This window comes from Mixophyes fleayi, chromosome 6 (genome assembly GCF_038048845.1).
Source record: "Mixophyes fleayi isolate aMixFle1 chromosome 6, aMixFle1.hap1, whole genome shotgun sequence".
NCBI classification, from domain to species: domain Eukaryota; kingdom Metazoa; phylum Chordata; class Amphibia; order Anura; family Limnodynastidae; genus Mixophyes; species Mixophyes fleayi.
Window position 1 is genome coordinate 47,466,473 of NC_134407.1, and position 22,452 is coordinate 47,488,924.

The 22,452-nt window shown below is 39.2% G+C and overlaps 1 protein-coding gene across 1 annotated transcript; it reads left to right on the forward strand.

Annotated features, from left to right (window-relative positions):
• The first annotated feature begins 218 nt into the window (after positions 1-218).
• LOC142095324 (interferon-induced protein with tetratricopeptide repeats 5-like) lies at positions 219-19,711 on the forward strand. The gene is made up of 2 exons (XM_075178279.1): positions 219-367; positions 18,049-19,711. The coding sequence occupies exons 1-2, from the start codon at positions 219-221 to the stop codon at positions 19,499-19,501; spliced, it is 1,602 nt and encodes a 533-aa protein (XP_075034380.1). The 3' UTR covers positions 19,502-19,711.
• The last annotated feature ends 2,741 nt before the right edge of the window (positions 19,712-22,452 follow it).

A 22,452-nucleotide genomic window follows, 5' to 3' on the forward strand; every position in this document is an offset into this window, starting at 1 on the left:
ATAAATATATACCAAAGTTATTTATCAGTGACCCAGTCACAGGGGGGTTAAGCATTATTAGTGTTTTTATTTGTTTTTTATAACTGTTTGTGCCAGCGGGTCTGTTTGCTTTATAGCTGCCCGTCCCGCTGGCATTGTTCTTTTAATGTCGGCATTGTAACTGTTGACATTACTACTGATGACAATCACAATGTCTATATTTTAAACATTTTGTCAGAATGAATCTGTCAACATCTAACCTGTCACCATTTTGGTGTCCACAGGATAAGTATCGACAGATTCGGAAAATCGTACCCAACCCATCCAAACCACAACTCAGCCTTACTGGTGCCTGGATTCGGCTAAATAAAAGGCCTGCAGCAGAAAGGCATTTGAATCATTGATATATGCAGGGATTGAAAGTTCCATATTAATCTTTTGGTAGAGAACTCACCTGATGCTGCTTTGTTTAAGGACCGCTTTATGGCAGCAGTAAAGCAATAATCACTAACTTCTGCAAAAAAGATCCCAGCATGAGAAAATAAATGGGGTGAAATTACTAGAAGTACTTCTAATAGTGTGCTTTGGCAGGATTTTTCTTATTGGTATGAGTAGGTTCAAAGAAAAGTGAGTAATAAAAAGGGTTAGAAAAACGTGGAATCAGAAGGATTGAAGATGATTAAACGATGGAACTTGAGTCCCAATCATAATTAAGATGCCCAAATGTAATTGTTTTCATTGTTTCAGTACGCAAAATAGATGCTAAAAGAGACAAAAGCTGGGACTCAGATTACAGAGGTGTAAAACACAATATGATGTGGAGGTCCACTGATGTATATAGTTATATACATTTTTAAGAAGAGGTATTCAAAGACATTCCATTTCCTGAAGAGTGGAAAATAGAGATCATGAATTTGTCCTTAACATGTGGTGTCACAAACCATGGCAGTAGTGACCTTCCAATGGCCTAGATCAATTTACATAATGAGAAAAGCATTCTATAAGAGACTGTCAAAATGTTATAACTCAAATGCATTCACTGTACTGGCATCTGGACTGTGGCAGGGAAGGAACTGGTAAGATAGGAGATAGTAATTGGTGCCAGGCGCATACCTGCCACTATAAACATCTGTAATTGCAAGCATGCAGCAAGCAAGTCTTTTTTGGTGTGGACTTGGCCACCAAATTCCCCACATCTGTGGGATGTGTTGAAAATACAAATCAGAGCCACTTCACAACTTAATGGATCTGCTGCTAACGTCATGGTGCCAGATGCCACAGGATACCTTCAGAGGTCTTGTGGAGTACATGGCCTGATGGGTCAGAGCTGTTTTGGCAGCATGAGAGGGACCTACACAATGTTAGGCAGGTGGTTTTAATGTTCTGGCTGGTCGGTGTATATCAGAGACATTTACTATTGGTCCATTGCTGTTGGAGTGCTGAGCTCTTATGGAAAATTACTGTTATCACAACTTGCATTATCTACAATACCCACCTGGGAACATTGCCTCCAGAGCAGGGGCGGATCTAGACTTTATGTTTAGGCGGGGCGATTTTGCATAATCACGCCCCTCCTTTGCTCTGATTGGCTGACCTGCGTTAACCCCGCCTTCCGCCCGCGATTGGCCCCGTTCCCTCCCGTTGTGGTCGCCGGCTGGGACCACTCTGATTGGTTGGCCCACATTTAGCCCCGCCTCCCGCTCGCGCTTAGCCTCGCCCCTCCCATTTTAATCGGCAGCTGGGACCTAGCTTTTTGCTGCTAGGGGGGGCGAATGCCCCGATCGCCCCCCCCTGGATCCGCCACTGCTCCAGAGGGATATATCTAGTATATATTACACATATATAGTTAACTACATACAGAAAGTTGATAGTGGATACCTCCAGCCACTGGGGCCTGTTTAACATGAAAGACACTAGATTGTGACAGTATCATTTATGGCAGGTCGCAAAAGTGAAAGCCTTTGAAAATATCTCTTTCAGGACAGTGAAATCTAAAGCTGGGTACACACTACAGGGTTTTTGTCCAATAATCGGCTCAACCAGCCGACATACGACCACTCGTTCGAAAGTCGGGTCAGTGTGTGTAGTGTGTATGGTCAAAAGTCTGCCCAAATAGACGATTATCGCCTCATTTGGTTGGTCGTACCATTCAATTTTTTCTGATCAATCAGCTAACGATCATGTAGTGTGTATGCACTCATGTTGACGATCTCCATAGAGTTTACAGAGTCGGGCTCTTTTCAGCCGATGTTAGCACTGAATGTCCCGGTGAATAAATGTAGAGAGTGCTGTAGAAGGAATAATTCATTTGTTCGTTCTGAGACAGAATATTTTGTTTCAGAGTCACAGAAGCTAGCAAAATTCGTTAGGACATGTGGATAGCTATAACAAGGCGATTTTAATCAGTGTGACAATGTGACAGTAGTGAATGAATGAATATTGTGCTGCCATTCTCCGGATTAGAGGACCAGACAAAGGACCAGATGAAGAGCACAGATCTGTAAATCGTATCAGTGTGTGTGCATGAATCGTCACACTGATCGGACCTTCAGTCTTAGGTATAATCGTTTGAGATAGCACGTCGGTCTGAACAATTCTTCAATGTGTACCGAGCTTATCACACCTCTGGGAAGCCACAGACAGGCCGACTGCAGAGACAGGGTTATGTGTTAATGACAAATTCAGCTGAATACGGTCATAGGAAAATATCAAATATTTTTCTCCAATATCATACTTACCAGAGGCATGTGTGGTATGCAGAGGAAGGGAAACTTGTGAACTGTTGTGTGGAGGTAAAATCATGTTTGTAAGCCATTCTGGTAATAAGTTGGGACAGGGTATTTGAAACCTGACTTAGAAGCTGTGTCCACAGGGGTCATAAAACCCTAATTTGCATTCACACAGGCCTTTTAGTACTGACATCACAGGAACGGGGGCTGTGGGCCCAGCAGCTTGGTTTCAAAACTGCACTGTGAAACTAAGGATTTGTTAATTTTTGGGAGTCAATCTGATATTGAAGAGTGTCCCATTTTCCTGCTTCTCCTAGCACCAGAAACTTGATAATACGTGAGATATCAATTCTGTGTTTTATCCTTTTTATTTTATAAGAAGCAATTGCATTATATTTGTATATCATTTTACTAACTGTTTTATCTTAAGCATTGTGTATTTTCCACATTAAATTACACTTAATAAGTTCAAGTCTCACGCGACAGTTTGGTCAAAACGTTACATAATTGAAAAACGGGCAGAACATTGTGGTCTATGTTAACTCTGACTAAAGTAAATTGTGCTAGATTAGTTCTAAGGGAGAACCAAACCCTTTGTCACACACACATCATGCAGGCTCAGGTGAGTGCTATTCGTGACACCTGTAAACTTCATGACTTCGGAATGTGAAGGACTTGCTTGTACAGTTCAGGGCTAAGTTTATTATTACTTAAACATAGCAACTTTTATCAAGGCAACAAGTAGTAATTTGAATCAAATAAACTTACCTTTGCTAGTGCAAGTATTAAGGTAGGTTTGCAAAGACCTATTTTATGTGCTTTTCAGTCATAGTGCTAAACATGCAAATATACAAGTGCGACACCGGAAGATGTAGATAGAGGGCCCAGGGCTGCAAAAACACTGTGCTCTGGGTGCCAACCCCCCTTCCTCAACCTCCCCCATCCTCAAAAATAAAAAAGCTGGCAGCTGTTTCAACTCCACGTCAATGACTGACTGGGCCAAGTAGGTAACGAGATTTTTGTGGCTATCCGATAAAGAGACTCATCTGAGAGTAGATACAGCTTGGTGGCATAGCTCAAGTTTTATAAGGACTTCCTAATTAGACATTTTTGTAGTAGGGGGAATGTAGTCTTTGGGGTAAAATCCATGTGGCATATACCTTAGGAAGTGTGGGGTGCTTAAGGCGGTAAATAGGTAGACCCAGACTACAACCTCCATCATTAAATTCTATCTGGGGTCAGTTGCTTAATAGGCTCCGCACGGAGGAGGAGATCAGGGGGGGACCGGATCGCCAGCTGACGTGACCGCGTGACCGCAAGGTAAGCATTTAGATTTTTTGCAGGATTTTTTTTTCCATTATTAAGTGCCTTACACAGGCCATCCGTACACAGAAACTGGGCAAACCCTGCAGCTAGAGTGGGCTTCCCTCTTACTAATTGCAAACCCCAGACCTTGTGAGGGGTATTATGCAGCGCTGCCTCAGCCGGGCCCCCTTGCCCACAGGGCCCCCGGGCACCTGCCCATTGTGCCCAATGGAAGAGACGGCCCTGGTCAGACTTACTCCATTGCTGAGAGAAGCTGTGCTGAAAGTGACGGTTGAAGGACTGTGGGATGTACTGATTATTTATTGAGTTATCTATTTACTGGACAGAGTTATGTCACCACAGTTTAGTTAAACAGAAAGCAGTGAAGTTTCATCATTATAGCTAATAGAAAGGAGCAGCCACCATATTATTTGCACCAGCTTCTACCTCCATTTTGAGAAACATCAAGTGAGGGAGTAGGAGTATTGGATATTACATTCATGAGAAGATTCTGCAGGTTGTTTGTTATCACTGCTGGCTTTATTGCTCTGCCAAGCCCAGTGATTCAAGTAAACTGTGTTATTTCTTTATTCATCTGAATAGCATAAGTGTTCCTAATGTCTTCTATCAAACAAGCAAGGATTTGTACTACTGATACTAGTGGATAACAAAGATTTGGACATTTATTACTGCATTACCGTTTTATTACAAGATTACGGTATTGCACTGTTTGAGCAAGTTTAAGTGTGTCAGCAGCATATGTTTATTAAATACTGCCTGCGTAATTAGAGCATTGTTATAGTTTTTAGCAACATCAAGGAGTAAATTTATCAAACTGCGAGTTTCTGGCAGGTTAGAACAGTGGAGATGTTGTCTATATCAACCAATCAGATTCTAGTTATCATTTATTTAGTACATTCTACAAAATGATAGCTAGAATCTGATTGGTTGCTATAGGCAACATCTCCACTTTTTAAAACTGCCAGAAACTAGCTGCTTGATAAATTTACCCCCTTGTGTTTAGTTGGTGAACATTTAATATGCAAAGCAAAAGGCAACAATGCTTACAGATTATAAAAACAATTAATGAAAATGACATGCCACAAGAACAAATATAATATAAAAGCAGAAAATAGAAACTTAGATACAAGTTATAAATCCAGCTCCTGGGCCTGGCAGGAAAGGTGGACAGCTTACAATTTATTACAGATATGTTTCCAAAGACTGACAATAGCTATTAGATGGCTTGGTCTTTTAAAAACTGGTTCTCACTTTCTTCCACCTGCTGGTTTATGAGTGGTCAGCTAGTCTGATGACAGAATTTTACATCCTCACCTTTACAATTCACTTTTTAATCCCAATTGCTTGTAAGAAGTAGATTTTTACTGGTGCTTGTCATACAAACCCAATTTTATCATAAATCAATCCAATATAAATTTACCAATGTATAGATATCAAATAAAGCTATGTCAAGTTGACTCAATTCATTTTAGACAGCTTTATTCGGTGTATGGGTTGCCATTCATATTCCTATTTATAAATATATATGTTTGGTCACTGTTAATATGAATTAAAGGGGGAGGGGGTGTATTTAAATGGAATTAGATTTTGTTTATATGAAACTTCCATTTTTTCCCAGCCACATACTTTTAATGATACACATCTTAAGCTTCATAAATTAACATGTATGGAAGTCTGCCTAGAGTGAATCATGTGTATTAGACCAGCAAAGGGATACTGGACATTGCATTCAAATGTCAGGTCTATGTATCCTGGAAAATTACTAGATGTTCCGGCATCATCCAGGCAACTTCTACAATATGATCTGCACCAGGCTACACGCAAATTTTATTAGTGTAAATACCTGTAGGAAATTAATGAACTTGCATGGTGAATCTAGAGTGAAAACTCAGGTGTGTACCTGACTCCAGTAATTGTCACTTTAGATAAGCCTCCAGGGGGTAAATGTATCGCTAAACACAGGCGAGTTTAAATCACTGCAAATCATGAGAGAAGAACAGAGATTTGGGGCTAGATTTATTAAGCTGCGGGTTTGAAAATGTGGGGATGTTGCCTATAGCAACCAATCAGATTCTAACTTTCATTTATTTAGTACCTTCTACAAAATGATAGAATGCTAGAATCTGATTGGTTGCTATAGGCAACATCCCCACTTTTTCAAACCCGCAGCTTAGTAATTCTAGCCCTTGGTGTTTGAGGCTAAAAATCGCTACGTAATACATATGGAAACTTGGGGATCCAAATCGCCGTTTATCTCTCTCTCGATTTGCAGTGATTTTATATCACTGAAAAAAAAAAGTGCACCTTGATACATTTTCTCCCAGATCTTGATTTCTCCTAAAATCACCTGGTGTCAGAAAAAGTGGGATGTAGACCTCTGGAAAATGATGGATAAGTAGCGTTGGGCGACCAGAGAAAGCTTTGAGGTACATTTTCAATCTCTGTTTGAGGATCTAGTGGCAAACCTGCGATTCCCTTTCACTGCCAGTTCCAACTACATCTGACCTTTTTCCTGACTGTCCTCATGTTAAGCTTATAATTTATGGATTCTAATACTTTACTCTTAAGCTCTATTTCTGAGATCTCAAGTTTTTTTTTTCTTCCACTCTCCTATATGTTGCAGTAGAAGTCAAATTGTTGAAATTGTCCTTTCAGTAATCACTGCAACAAGCTCTGTTGTTTGTGTGACTGAAGGTGTAAACTGAGAAGTTATATGATTTGGATCATTGATAGTAAATGTCCACCATCAGACACACTAGCATTATGTACACACTATGGTTCAAAGGCTTGCAAGTACTTAGAAGAAGTTCAAGTTTTTCCTGAAAGGTACCTTTGATTTTTGCAGGAGAGTCATTGAGCAAAGAGGTTCAAAATCTCTGCTTCTCAATGGAAAACAATGTCACTGGCAAAATGAAGCTACTAAAACAGGAAAAGTCCCAACCAGGAAGTCTAGGTTGAGAAATATAAATTTAAAACAGAATCAGAGGAACTTAAGGAGTGTGGGTAAGACCTCAACTTGATTTTCTTCAAATGAAAAAGGATTGCAATTTTGAAAATGTAGTTGTTTGCATTTGGTTGAAGCTTGCCTATGGGCAAAAACAGATACAGCAATTGTCAGAAACTGAGAACAAGGCACTCATTTTACTGGCTGCATAACACAATAATTTGTAAAGCATTAGGGAAAAAACAGAAATTACATTGTTATGGGTAGACCTTATATTTGATGATACATTTACAATTGGAACACTTGCTAATGCTGTGTTGCATCATGTAATTATGGGCACATGATGAATAGAATGGAATAAATTATATCTTAAAAATACAATTATATCTTACGATAGCCTTGTCTTCTTCTTTTTCTTTCTCCTTCTTTCTTCTTTCTTCTTTCTTCTTTCTTCTTCTTCTTCTTCGGAAGGTACCACTATGGTCCACAGAACCATTCATTATGAAACACAGATCATACATAAAAACAGGGACATACAAGGTAGGTAAAATAAGTGAGGAAGTGAAAGAAAGGGTAGGAAGAAAAGTTAAAATTTAAGGGGAAAATTGCAGAGCTGAGACAAGAGGAGGAGACTATGACAAGATACTCATTTTTTTGGACATCTTTATTGATTTAATATTTTTGAGAGTGTTTTGAGTGCACTTTATTGAATGGCAATGTTACTTCAATATATCAGGCAGTTTTCCATATGAAATCATATCTGTGATCAGTTTTGTGGTGTGTGGTACCCTTGCTTTATTTATGCATGTTTTCATTGTTTTAAATATGTAGGTATGTCCTAATCAAATATTAGCCATATTTATGTTTATGTGTAAATCATATATTCCCATTGACAATATTGGTATAGCTATGCCATTGAGATTGGATAGGTTGTGTATTTTATATAGTTTTTTAGTTGAGGATTTTGCCTTTTAGATGCACCATATATCTATAGACTAATAGATTAATTACCTGATCAGCATTGTCGTGAATTGCAACCAGATACTTTAACAGGATTTCACTTTTCTGTGAAACAAGTTGTATATATGAACTTTGTTTGACACCATAAACTTTCTATATCAGTTTTACAGCACCCTCACATTAATTCTTTTTCTGTTGTCATATTCCCTGAGTATCGATTCTTCCTTCACTCCTCCCACTAACACTATCTATCCATATTGCCTTCCTATAAAAAGGCTGCAGTAGTGAGTAGTTTATATTCCCAGAACTGAGAAGCTGCATACCTTCAAGTTAAAGAGATGAGTTGGGGTGACACAGATTTTGGCAAAATGAGGTACAGTACAATAAATAAAAAAATGTCTCTCATGATTTTTAGCATTCTGAATAGTGACCATATTAAATAATATTGTAGATGGTCATTTATTTAGTTACTTTTCAATTCACAAAGAAACAAAAGAAAGTAAACAAGGATGAAGGGGGGAAACTATAAGTTAACAATATAAAACATAAAACTGAAATGAAATACTGGGTGGGGGACAATAGGCTGGGTGGAGGGATGAAAGGGTATTTGAATATATATTCTTATCAAGGTTATGCGTTGGGGCAGTAGCATTAATTCCTGCCAGAAACATGTGTTGGGTAATCTAATATGGTTAACTATAGGGAGTAGTTTGAGAAATCTCTCTTGGGCAATAGAAGGTTAGAAGATTGTGAAGTACTTGGGCTAGGTTATGATTCAGAATATTTTTGGGGAACTATCAGATTTTAACCATTAAAACCAAGTGACTGTAAATTCAGAGTATCTGTCAGAGGCAGAGGTAGCCACATCTCCCATAGCCATATTATGTTGAACTACTCTAGGATGATTGGAGGGGAAGGGGTTTTCTATATGAAAGCAATGGCTGTTTGGCTGCATTTATCAGATGCTTTAGCAATGTTTTTTTTTTTATTTAGTCATAGTCATTGGGCTAAGGAACCAAAAGTCTAGGGTCAGTGGTACAGATCGATTTGGATTATTTTGAGGTAGAAATAAGTGATTGTCCAGATCAAAAGAAAATGAAGTAATAAAGATTTACTCCCAGCTGACAGAGAAAACAAATGTTTGTGATTTTTCTGAACTGTGTTAAGCTCCCTCTTTTCTATCCTGTACCTCTTGCCTCTTTTCTCTGGTAGGTGTATGCCTTTAATTTCCTAGTGATCCATTCCTAGGCGTAATATCAGCCTACTCTAATAGTCTTTGCCAAGGTTTCCATACATAACACAAATATTAAGGAATATAGTGGCCCTAGAGCCATTTGACATGTAGAATGAGTCTGAGAATGAACCACTGATTTCTGTATAATGATGTTATCATATTCAAAATGCTTTTCAAAGTTAATCATTTTCTCAGGTGTCTTATCTATGCATCCGATAGACTATGTAATGTCATAATCCCATATCCTTCCTGTGTTTTGTCTGTCCCCTTTTCCCATCATGTCTTTGCATCCTCTTCTCCTTGGGTTTGCCTAGGCACCCCTCCACTCTTCCTATATCTTATCGATGTCCCCTTTCCTTATGTCTTTTCTTTCACTTACAGTTCTCCCTGTGCTGTATCTGTCATTTCCCTCCTGTGTCTTGCCTGTCATTCATTATTTTTCCCTGTTGTGTCTTTTATGTTTTTTTGCTTTTGCTGTTTTCTTCTCCACCCCCACTCCAAGTGTGTTATTTGTGTTTGCCTCATCATACTTTCTGAGACTTAGCCAGTCGCAAAATGGCCATAGACCTTACCGGGAAGTTTCCCGGTAGGCCGATGGCCTAACGAGGCCACCCTGGAGGCCTCCTTGTTTCTCAGGTTAAAAAAAACAAAAACTTTTTTTCACAGGTATTGGGGGGTTGTCCACAGGGGGAAAGAGGGGGGGGCTGCCTATACTATATTATACTATGAGGGGCTGACAATACTATACTATACTAAGGGGGGCTACCTATACTAGAGATGGGCGGGTCCGGTTCTCCGAGAACCGAACCCACCCGAACTTTGGGTATCCGAGTACCGAGCTGAGCAGCTCGGTACTCTCCCGCCAATTCCGAATCCAAATCGAGGCCGAACGTCATTGTGACGTCGTCGGATCTCGGGACTCGGTTCTCGCGATACTTCAACTTTATAAATACACGCCTCCACAGCAATCCATCGCCATTTGACAGAGGGAGAGAGCAGGGTGTAGTCATAGGCTAATTAGAGCAGGGACAGAGAAAGAATACAATATTGTTCTTGCAATTGCTCTAACCAAAATCGCTAGTGCAGAGAGGAGGATAGAGGTTTATTATTTTTTCTTCATATTTGGCACTCCCCAGCGCTTTTGGGTTGTCCCCCATAATTGTGCATTAATATTTCTGGCTGTCAAAAGTCATATCTGTCAGCAGTATCTACTCAATAAATGTTAGCACTCCTCAGTGTTTTTGGGGTGTCCTCTCTAATTGTGCATTAATATTTCTGGCTGTCAAAAGTCATATCTGTCAGCAGTATCTACTCAATAATTTTAAGCACTCCTCAGTGTTTTTGGGGTGTCCTCTCTAATTGTGCATTAATATTTCTGGCTGTCAAAAGTCATATCTGTCAGCAGTATCTACTCAATAATTTTAAGCACTCCTCAGTGTTTTTGGGGTGTCCTCTCTAATTGTGCATTAATATTTCTGGCTGTCAAAAGTCATATCTGTCAGCAGTATCTACTCAATAAATTTTAGCACTCCTCAGTGTTTTTGGGGTGTCCTCCCTAATTGTGCATTAATATTTCTGGCTGTCAAAAGTCATATCTGTCAGCAGTATCTACTCAATAATTTTAAGCACTCCTCAGTGTTTTTGGGGTGTCCTCTCTAATTGTGCATTAATATTTCTGGCTGTCAAAAGTCATATCTGTCAGCAGTATCTACTCAATAATTTTAAGCACTCCTCAGTGTTTTTGGGGTGTCCTCTCTAATTGTGCATTAATATTTCTGGCTGTCAAAAGTCATATCTGTCAGCAGTATCTACTCAATAAATTTTAGCACTCCTCAGTGTTTTTGGGGTGTCCTCCCTAATTGTGCATTAATATTTCTGGCTGTCAAAAGTCATATCTGTCAGCAGTATCTACTCAATAATTTTAAGCACTCCTCAGTGTTTTTGGGGTGTCCTCTCTAATTGTGCATTAATATTTCTGGCTGTCAAAAGTCATATCTGTCAGCAGTATCTACTCAATAATTTTAAGCACTCCTCAGTGTTTTTGGGGTGTCCTCTCTAATTGTGCATTAATATTTCTGGCTGTCAAAAGTCATATCTGTCAGCAGTATCTACTCAATAAATTTTAGCACTCCTCAGTGTTTTTGGGGTGTCCTCCCTAATTGTGCATTAATATTTCTGGCTGTCAAAAGTCATATCTGTCAGCAGTATCTACTCAATAATTTTAAGCACTCCTCAGTGTTTTTGGGGTGTCCTCTCTAATTGTGCATTAATATTTCTGGCTGTCAAAAGTCATATCTGTCAGCAGTATCTACTCAATAATTTTAAGCACTCCTCAGTGTTTTTGGGGTGTCCTCTCTAATTGTGCATTAATATTTCTGGCTGTCAAAAGTCATATCTGTCAGCAGTATCTACTCAATAATTTTAAGCACTCCTCAGTGTTTTTGGGGTGTCCTCTCTAATTGTGCATTAATATTTCTGGCTGTCAAAAGTCATATCTGTCAGCAGTATCTACTCAATAATTTTAAGCACTCCTCAGTGTTTTTGGGGTGTCCTCTCTAATTGTGCATTAATATTTCTGGCTGTCAAAAGTCATATCTGTCAGCAGTATCTACTCAATAAATGTTAGCACTCCTCAGTGTTTTTGGGGTGTCCTCTCTAATTGTGCATTAATATTTCTGGCTGTCAAAAGTCATATCTGTCAGCAGTATCTACGCAATGGATTCAAAGCAGTCCACATATGATCTAAATGAGCAACCAGGTTCTGTCACCAGTCCTGATGTTAGTGTTCCCAGTACGTCATCTGGCCAAGGCGATGTCAAACAACAGAGTGTTTTCAAATTAGTGCAAAAAACAAAAACCAAAAAAAAATTTACTGTATTGAAGCGAAAAAGAAGTGTAACTGAGCAAAAGTTAAGTGACGATAAAAAAAAAATTGCAAGCATGCCATTCTACACACGCAGTGGCAAAGAGAGAATGAGGCCTTCACCTTTGGCTATTAGTGGCAGATCCCAAAAAGTTACCCAGCCTACAATTGGTGCACAACTACTGTTACGCGTCAAAGCCGAGCTGCAAGATAACAGTGAGGCATTACAGGAGAATATTTGCTCTGATTCACAAATGACAACAATCCCTGTGGAGAGTCCATCCAACAGTGGGATGTCTAATCGTGACCATTCTGTTAGTCTACCCATAAAGAAGGGCCCTTTCAGCAGTTCTGCTGATATGTGCCTGAACAGCCCGAGTGTAGCCGGTGATACACCAAGTGAGGATGACACTTTGTCTTTAGAAGAGGATGTGGGGGAGATTTGGGTATCCGACGATGAGGATGCGGTTGATTGTGTAAGTCCTGCAGCAGTGTGGCACCAGTGGGAGCAGTTCTGGCATGTGAGGTTCTGGCACCAATATGCACTTTCCAAACACAAGCAGGGATGACGCAGGGGGCAGACCACAACAGTTTGACATCTGGGCTGGTTTGAAGGATTTGTCAAAAAAATGTGTGACCTTGACCATAATTCCAACCAATCCTACTATTAACATGCAAAGGATGGTGGAGGGCCTATCAGGGATTAAACTGTATTTTTCATAATTTTCACTAATAATGTTTGGGTGTAATATACACCCAAAGACGAGTGCTCAATTGCTAAGAGTCATTGATGGAGAGGAAGACAAGCAGGCTTGTCTGTAGAATTTGCAGGCAAATTGTGCTGCGTTATATAGGTAACACCCAAAGAGAAGAGCTCCATTGCTCCATTGCTAATTGTAATTGCTGAAATAGAAATAATAGGGCTGACAGTCTTGGTCTAAATCTGCAGTTACATTTTATTGTACCATAGCTCACTGCGAAACTGGAGAGGTGGCAGGGTTTAGTGATAATCTTCCTCCAACAATACTAATTCATCCCAATATCCCAATATCATAGAAGTCTGTGTAGTATGATGTAATTGCTGATAATGGCCTTCCAAAGGGAATGACTAGTTGATTTTAGGGCAGAGCTGTCACGGTTTTTGGGCAATTCTTTTACAGCACAGCAAATATCAAAATGTTTAGCGGACTCATCTGCATCACCACTGGGTGTCTTGGGAAAGCAATTTCTTTTACTACAAGCAGTTGCCAGAGAAACTGAAGGAGAAGACGTCCCAACAAGATGTTGATAAGTCTGGGATCCTTGCAAAGAAAATTAAGTATTTCATCTACAATTAAAATATAGTTAGCACATTTACTTTGTTTTATTGCACACTATAATTTTATGTAGCACCTTTTCAAAATCTATTATTAAGGCAATCACTTGACTCAAGCTAACCGTGTCTGCACTTTCTTCACAGGTAACTACTTCGCTGGACTAAAGTATATTCCCCTCAAATGCTAATCTTCTTGCAGCTGCTGTATTCTCCTACATGCTGTTGCAGAAACCACAAATTGACCCTAAATGTTTATGGACACAAACAGCATCTCCTGCATGTCATTTTTCAAAAGTTCTGTAACACCAAGTTGATAGTGTGTGCAAAACAGGAAATGTGATGGAATTCAGCCCCGCTGTAATGCTGGACCAATATTGGGGTCGTAATCAGAAATGACATATCCTCAGGAGACTCCAAGCAGGATTAGCCATCTTTCAATGACATCCCTTAGTTTTTGGAACAGTTTGTCAGCTGTATGCCTCTTAGTGAAGCTGCTGATACACAGAGTAGCCTACTTCTCAAAAATGTGATGTACCTGGGTACATGCTGCTGCTGTCCATGCTGGGGAAGGCGAATGACCAACCCAGTGGGCTTTCACAATCATATAATATTTTGTTTGCCCAGTTACGCTTGTACACATATCTGTGGTTAAGTGTACAGTGGGTAGAATACCATTTTGTCACCCAATAATGACATTTTTAGTAAACTTTCGGTACAGGAGAGAATTAGCTTTTCTAGTAAAATGGTATAGTGATGACATTTGCTAACAGGGACATAACACCTCAATTAAATGTCTTAAACCAACTGTATTAATAGTGAACATTGGACGCAGATCTAACACTAGCATAGTACCCAGGGCGTCTGTGATCCGCTTTGCGACTGGGTGACAGGTTTCATTCTTGCTTCCTCTTGCAGAGGATTGTTTAACTGCCAATTGTTGGGGGGGAAGACTGCAGGTGCTGGGATGTAGATGAGAGAAGGGAGGTAGATTATGCTGGAATGCTTGTTGTTATTTTTTTTTTAACCGAAGTTTCTGATTTTCCCAACAGTTTTCCAATAACTCGCTGAAAAATGACGAAACATGGATGAGGATCCCAGATGGTTAAGGTCCCTACCTCTACTGAGTGTGGCTTTCAAAATGCTACAAATGGATAGACAACTCTTGCCAGGATTCGTGTAAAAATAATTCCACACTTAAGAGTGGATTTTTGGTCTTATGCCCAGGCATGACAATGGCCTTTTTGTTATCACTGGCAAGAACTGCAGCAATTTTTCTTTTCAAGTGTATGAAAATCATATTGTGACATAGGAGGTGTTCAAAATTGAATAAAAAATGACTGGAAATTAGTGTTACTGAGGTTAATAATAATGTAGCTACAAAATAATACCTAAATTATGTTATTTTAGCACCAATAAATGTAATTTTTATAACAAATTGCAAAACAAAACCAAACAAAACCAAAACCAAAACCAAAACACGCAATGGCGGTTTTGCAAAACCAAAACCAAAACCAAAACACAACGGTAATCCAGATCCAAAACCGAATCCAAAACCAAAACACGGGGGTCAGTGACCATCTCTAACCTATACTAACTATACTAAAGGGGGACTGCCTATACAATACTATAGGAAGGTGGTGGCTGCCTATATACTATTCTATAGGAAGGGGGGCTAGCTATATACTATACTATACTATAGTAAGGGGGGCTGCCTATATACTATACTATAGGAAGGGGGGCTGCCTATATACTATACTGTAGGAAGGGGGGACTGCCTATACTATACTATAGGAAGGGGGGACTGCCTATATACTATACTGTAGCAAGGGGGCGCTGCCTATATACTATACTATAGGAAGGGGGGACTGCCTATATACTATACTGTAGGAAGGGGGGCTGCCTATATACTATACTATAGTAAGGGGGGCTGCCTATATACTATACTATAGGAAGGGGGGACTGCCTATATACTATACTGTAGGAAGGGGGGACTGCCTATACTATACTATAGGAAGGGGGGCTGCCTATACACTATAGGAAGGGAGGATACTGCCTACCTACTATACTACAGAAAGGGGGGGCCTGCCTATATACTATAGGAAGGGGGGGACTGCCTATATACTATACTATAGGAATAGGTGGGCAGCCTATATACTATACTAATGAAAGGGGGGACTGTCTATATACTATACTATAGGAAGGGGGGCTGCCTATATAATATACTATAGGAAGGGAGAGCTGCCTATATAATATACTATAGGAAGGGAGGGCTGCCTATATACTATACTAAAGGAAGGGGGCTGCCTATATACTATACTATAGGAAGGTTGGCTGCCTATACTATAGGAAGGGGGGGACTTCCTATATACTATACTATAGGAAGAGGGGGACTGCCTATATACTAAACTATAGGAAGGGGGACTGCCTCTATACCAGGGATGCCCAGCACGCCTGTTAATGTGGCCCAGAAGTAGTTTTGGTTGTGGCAAGAGGGCAGCGCTCTTAATGGAAAAAAAAATCCTGCAAAAAAAAAAAGAAAAGAAACTACTTACCTTGTGGTCACGCGGTCACGTCAGCTGGTACTCCGGCTGCCTCCCTTGTCTCCTCCTCCGTGCGGCGCTCGCAGTGAATGTCGGGCATGATGTCATCACGCCCAACATCCATTGCGGAGCGCAGCACAGAGGAGACACCCGCGCGAGAAGAACAATCAGCAGCACAGAATTGGAGAAAAGAAGAGGAGAACAAGCCGATTAAAAGGTAAGTTAAGGGGGATTTTTTTATTATTTCAAGGGACGCTGACAAGTGAATAAAAGTCACCTGGTCCTGGAGCATCATGGATAAATAGATGTGTTGCATAAAAGTGTCATAAACATTGGAAAAAAGGACATCCCGGTCCCACAAGTCCAAGAAAGATTTACATAGTATAGAACACATTTAGCACCCAATTCAGTGCTGAAAAGCTATATATAGTATGTAATCTCCACAACAAATAATAATTGTGTGAAGGTACAAAAGATAGCAAGCACACCAATAATATGTTTTCTGTGTCATGGGGGGGCTATATAATCTGACCCAGACCTCCATTGTGTCCTGTACTTATCAAGGAAGGGAGGTGACAGAATGTCTAGAAAAAAACAATAAAGGAACAAGAGTTTATACAGGGACTCCCAATAACAACAACAATTTTTTTATTGAGATATTTTGTATCTTAGGGAGAAAAAAACCCACTGGTATTATATAATATTCATCCAAATGAGATCCAGTGTCTGGGATCACACCTACACTTTTTCTGTAATTGGAATTTCATTGAAAACTTGGCCTCGTAGACATTCACTGGCCACAGGACAGTAGTTCCCACTTTATCTGCGTGTCTCACTATGATGTCAGCGGAGGGTATGATTTCCTTAACTGCACTTCTCTCACTCCTCGCTACATTATGGTGGATTCCTGATTCCTTTGGAACATCATAAAGAAGGTGTTCACAGTGTTTTTTCATACAATATTTCACATTTACCAGGCAGAATCATTGCTAAATTAGAGAAGTCTGATGCAGAGCTGAAACTTAAAAATGTTAGCACCTGGGGCGAGAAGGAAAACTGCCGCCCCTTTAGCCCTCAATTTTAACCAAATGAACCTAAAATATTCATATACTGTGCCCCCCTTCAGCATTGCGCCCTGTGCGGTTGCCCCTATCACACAGCCCAAGTTACGGCCCTGGTCTGATGTTTCATAATAGATCACAATAAAATATACAAAGAATACATGGGTGGATAGATTAACAGTTAATTCAGGTACCACTAATTCCCTCTTTCTCCCCATGCAGTTATACCAATACTCCCGCTGTGAAGCCTGGATCAGAGAGCCCCATTTTTCTCTGACTCAATTTCTCTCTGAATCGTCTGATAATAAAACAGTAAAAATATGCTCCCCAGACTCTCCCCACCTGCCCTCACAACATTAGCAATTCATCACTGTTCAACTGTTCCTTACCCCCCTTTTTTCTCTCTCACTTTACCTGAATAACCTCCTACCACATTCTATGTCTCCTCCTATACCTGACACAGAAATATCCCCAGTATACATAGATCCTTCACCTGCATTTAGTTCCTTTTTGACTGTTATGAAACTTGACACCTATGTATCTGTTGAATTGTTGTTTATCACCACTTTGCCTTGAAATACCAATAAAAAACTTTTGTTCAAAAAATAAAAAATATGCCCCCTAGACTGAACATTATTTATTTACTTCTGACACCTGTAATTTGTCGGTATCTATATGTGGTATATTTTGTATTTATTGTCTTTTTTTATGTGCATTACATACCCAATAAATGACATTTTGCGTTTTTGTAACTGGATTATGTTATGCATCTTTATTTGAGCAGTTTTTCTTGCAGCTTCTGTACTTTTTTTTACTGTTAACTATGAACTAAATAAATGTTTTTACTCAGAAATACATTTAAGTACTCCCAATTCTATAGTTTTGGGTAGTTGGAATGCTGTTACTTTCACCTGTATCAGCAACATAAGTGGAGTGCTGGACAACACAAAATTATTCTGTTAAAATGATGAATCAAAAAGGTTTTGAAACAGATCTGATCCCCAAAATGTTAAATTGTGAAAGTGTGTATACCTAATTGCTTGGGTGAATTTAGCAATCTACTAATACTTACCACGTATCTTGTTTTCTTATTATAGTGGGCTGACAGAGAATGACTTGGCATCAAGGCTGCTACAGCTAAAATGCCATTTCACTTGGAGTCTTCTGAAAAAGGATGTTGATATTGATGCTTTGGAAGAGAGATTGCACAGCCAACTCCAATTTCCGGTCACCAACAACAAATACCTAATGTATAATCTACTGGCCTATGTAATACACCTTAAAGGAGACTTTACAAAAGCAATTTCCAACTTAAGGAAGGCAGAGGAAAATATTAAAGAGAACAATCCAGATGGGATAGATAGAAAGTATCTGGTGACGTTTGGGGACTACGCCTGGTTCTACTACCAGTTACAGCAGTATGAAGATTCTCAGAGCTACATAGACAAAATAGACCAAATAAATAAGGGATTAAAACTGTTGTCACATGAGAGTCAAGATATAGCTGAGGTTTATGGGGAACAAGGGTGGTCATTGTTAACATTTTCTGGTAAATATTGCAAAAAAGCTAAAGAATGTTTTGAGAAGGCTCTTGAGCTAGACCCAGAAGATCCTGAGTGGAACTCTGGCTACGCAACAGCAGTTTATCGATGTGAAGGATTCTATGGCACAATATGCTCCGCTTCAGAATGCAAATCATTAGCGTTGTTGAAACGTGCTATAGAGCTAAATCCAAATGATGCCGTGGTGAAGGCACTTCTTGCATTGAAGCTACAAGACCTAGGCAGAGCTGATGAGGGAAGAAATTATGTTGAAGAAGCTCTAGAACAAGCTCCAAACCTTCCATATCTACTTCGCTATGTTGCAATGTTTTACAGAAAAGCTGGAATGGTGGATGAAGCTCTGCGTGTCCTGCAAACTGCATTAGATCTTACTCCAGCATCTTCATTTATACACCACCAAATAGGAATATGTTACAAACAAAAAATACTTGTTAACATGCCATTTAGACAGGCGGAAATCCGAAATAGACAAATGTACCCAGGAGAAGTTGAATTAATCAATGCAGCCATATTCCATTTTGAAAGAGCAGTGGAATACAAGAACACATTTATATATGCATACATAGAGATAGCAAAAATGTACAGTGTAGCAATGGAGTACGAAAGAGCAGACGATACATTTATAAATGTTTTGACATTCCCCAATCTTACTAATGAAGAGAAACAGCAGATCTACTTCTATTATGGACGTTATGAACAATTTGACAAGGAATCTGAAAGTGAAGCTATAAAACATTATAAAAAAGGTTTCCAGATAACTGAAAAAAATCGACACAGAGACGGCTGTGAGAAAGGTTTAAAAAGAATAGCTGAACGGAAGATTCAGAGAGACCGCACAGATGCTCTGGGGTTTGGTTTGTTGGGATTTATCCATAAGAATAATGGTAACATTTCAGAGGCAATTGAGTGTTATGAAAAAGCCTTAAGATATGATCCTGACAATGAGGAATACCTGAGTGATCTCTATGATCTGAAGTTGATGATGTGAAAGACTAATGGGTTATAAGAAGGACATTATATATGCACTGTCTATTTTTTATGTAAATATAATCTTTCAATGTAGCAATATCAAACTAATATTATTTACACTATATATGAAGGACATGCTTGCATTTGGCAGAAGGTTGAATGACTGGAGGTGAAAAGTAATTGTCCTCACCAAGAAACACAGGAGACTGAAAAAACCCACATGATATGGTAATATACAAAGGAAATAACTAAGTGCAAACAACAATTTGAAATGTCACAGAACTTTTTGATTATTGACAATTCTGCATCTCAAGCTTACATTAGTTTGACTACTTGGAAAGGGTTGAAGGAAATAAAGGAGAAGAAACTCTACAACAAGGCTTAGACCTTCTATATGTACTTTACTTTGTTGTTATGTTTTGAAAGAATTACTAATGCTGCTGCACCCTCACCAGGTAAAAAGGGAACACTGTAGAAATGTATCTACATTTCCATCCTTTATTAGCTAAATGTAATGTGAAGCAGGGCTGTTGGGATGATGGACTACCTAACTAATTATACACTGCAAACAGTGCTTCATCTGATGATACAATTCACCAGTGTTCCACTAACCCTGCTATAGTGTGTCTCCTTCTTCCATTGTTCTGTTGCTATTTGACAGAATGTGCTGAAGATTTATTGCTATTTACTTTGTAATCATGGAGCCCATTGTTTAATTCATTGCAGGAGAGTTGTACAGAAAGTTGGTACTTTACATCAAGACTATTGTTGTTATATTTTACCAAATTTCAAACATTTGATAATTATGGTATGCTGATACTATTATTTGATTATATGTTTTGCTAATAGTACAAATTGTGTAATGATATTTATATGTTATTTTACGATAAATCAATAAAGTATTAAATATAATTAAGAATTGCCCTTAGGAAAAAAATATTTTCGACCCCCAAACTGTACTATGCCTAGGCTTCTTATGTTTTATAATATAGTTTGTTATAGCTTGACCTTGTTATTCAACGGGTTGGAGACCTCTGTACACATCATAACTGCCAGGTATATCCAACAGGATCCAGATATACCTGAAAGTAGAGAATGTCCCAGGGTAGCATGTAAGCCTTTTAATGTCACTGATGCGCTTGCTGTAGTTTTTAATACTTCTTTTAATGGGACCCACTGCATTCACAGCGTCATATAATTGTGACCACAGTTGATTTTTCTTGCAAAAGTGGTCTCTGCAGCAAGACTTCCCAAAATATGCTCATACACTGGGACTAGATTGTGTATGAGGGCACAATTCTCTGCAAATCTAAAGCGCAAATTGTGCCCAGATTTAGTATTGCCCCCAAAAGGGCCTACCTCCTCCTATCTCCCTCCTCCTCCCCACTCTCACTAGCCTCCTCACGACTTCTGCCTCTCACCATCATCACTTATTTGTATAGTGCCACTAATTCTGCAGCGCTGTATAGAGAAATCACTCAAATCAGTCCCTGCCCCAATTGGAGCTTACAGTTTAAATTAATTGACATACACTAACAAAGACCGAGAGAGACTAACATCAATTGTAATAGAAGCCAATTAACCCACCAGCGTGTTTTTGAGTGAGGAAGGAAACCGAAGAACCCAGAGGAAACCCACACAAACACAGGGGGAACATACAAACTCCACACAGATAAGGCTATATTTGGGAATTGAACTCATAACCCCAGTGCTGTGATGTAGAAGTGCTAACTACTAAGCCACTGTGTTGTCCACCATCCAGACAGACAATAAGACAAATAATGGCAACTAGCCAGAATAAGAGAGAAAAAAAACACAAACCTCCCTTTACGCACTCCTTTTCGCAAACTAAGCTCTCTCCTACACTGTCACCAGCTCTCACTAACTTCTGAAATCGTTATAAACTTAAATAAGGAAGTACCTTGCTTTTTTTTAATGCTAATGAGGTCAAAATCACTCGAGTTTTGCATGTAAAACTTGCAACCAATCAGAAAGGAGTATTGGTTTTAAAATGGCGGTTTTCAGCTAAACACAGGCGACTTTAAATCGCTGTAAATCATGAGAGATGAACAGAGTTTGGTGTTTGAGGCTACAAATCGCTACGTAACACATATGGCAACTTGGGGATTCAAATCGCTCGATTTGCAGTGATTTTATATTGCTGGAAAATAAAGTGCACCTTAATACATTTCCTCCCAGATCTTGATTTCTCCCAAAATCACATGGTGACAGAAAAAATTGGCTGTAGACCTCTGGAAAAGGATGGATAAGTAGTGTTGGGCTACCAGAGAAAGCTTTGAGGGACATTTTTAATCTCTGTTTGAGGATCTAGTGGCTAACCTGCGATTCCCTTTCACTGCCAGTTCCAACTACATCTGACCTTTGTCCTGACTGTCCTCATGTTAAGCTTATAATTTATGGATTCTAATACTTTACTCATAAGCTCTATTTCTGAGATCTCAAGTTTTTTTTTTCTTCCACTCTCCTATATGTTGCAGTAGAAGTCAAATTGTTGAAATTTGGATTCAGCCTTTTTGTCCTTTCAGTAATAACTGCAACAAGCTCTGTTGTTTGTGTGACTTAAGGTGTAAATTGAGAAATTATATGATTTTGATAATTGATAGTAAATGTCCACCATCAGACACATTAGCATTATGTACACACTAATGAAGAAGGAGAAACAAAGTTGACGTTTTTCCTGAAAGGTACTTTTGATTTTTGCAGGAGGGTCATTGAGCAAAGAGGTTGAAAACCTCTGCTTCTCAATGGGAAACTTAATTTGACTGTCAAGATGAAGCTACTAAAATAGGAACAGTCCAAACTAAGAAGTCTAGGTTGAGAAATATAAATCTTAGACAGAATCAGAGGAACCTAAGGACTGTGGATAAGACCTCAACTTGATTTTCTTCAAATGAAAAAGGATTGCAATTTTGAAAATGTAGTTGTTTGCATTTGATTGAAGCTTGCCTA

Bases quoted from the DNA above. Each gene is read 5' to 3' on its own strand.
- LOC142095324 (XM_075178279.1), top strand. From the start codon at position 219: ATGAATCTGTCAACATCTAACCTGTCACCATTTTGGTGTCCACAGGAT. The intron at 368-18,048 runs GCATTTGAATCA...TTCTTATTATAG, and splicing joins AAAAGGCCTGCAGCAGAAAG to TGGGCTGACAGAGAATGACT.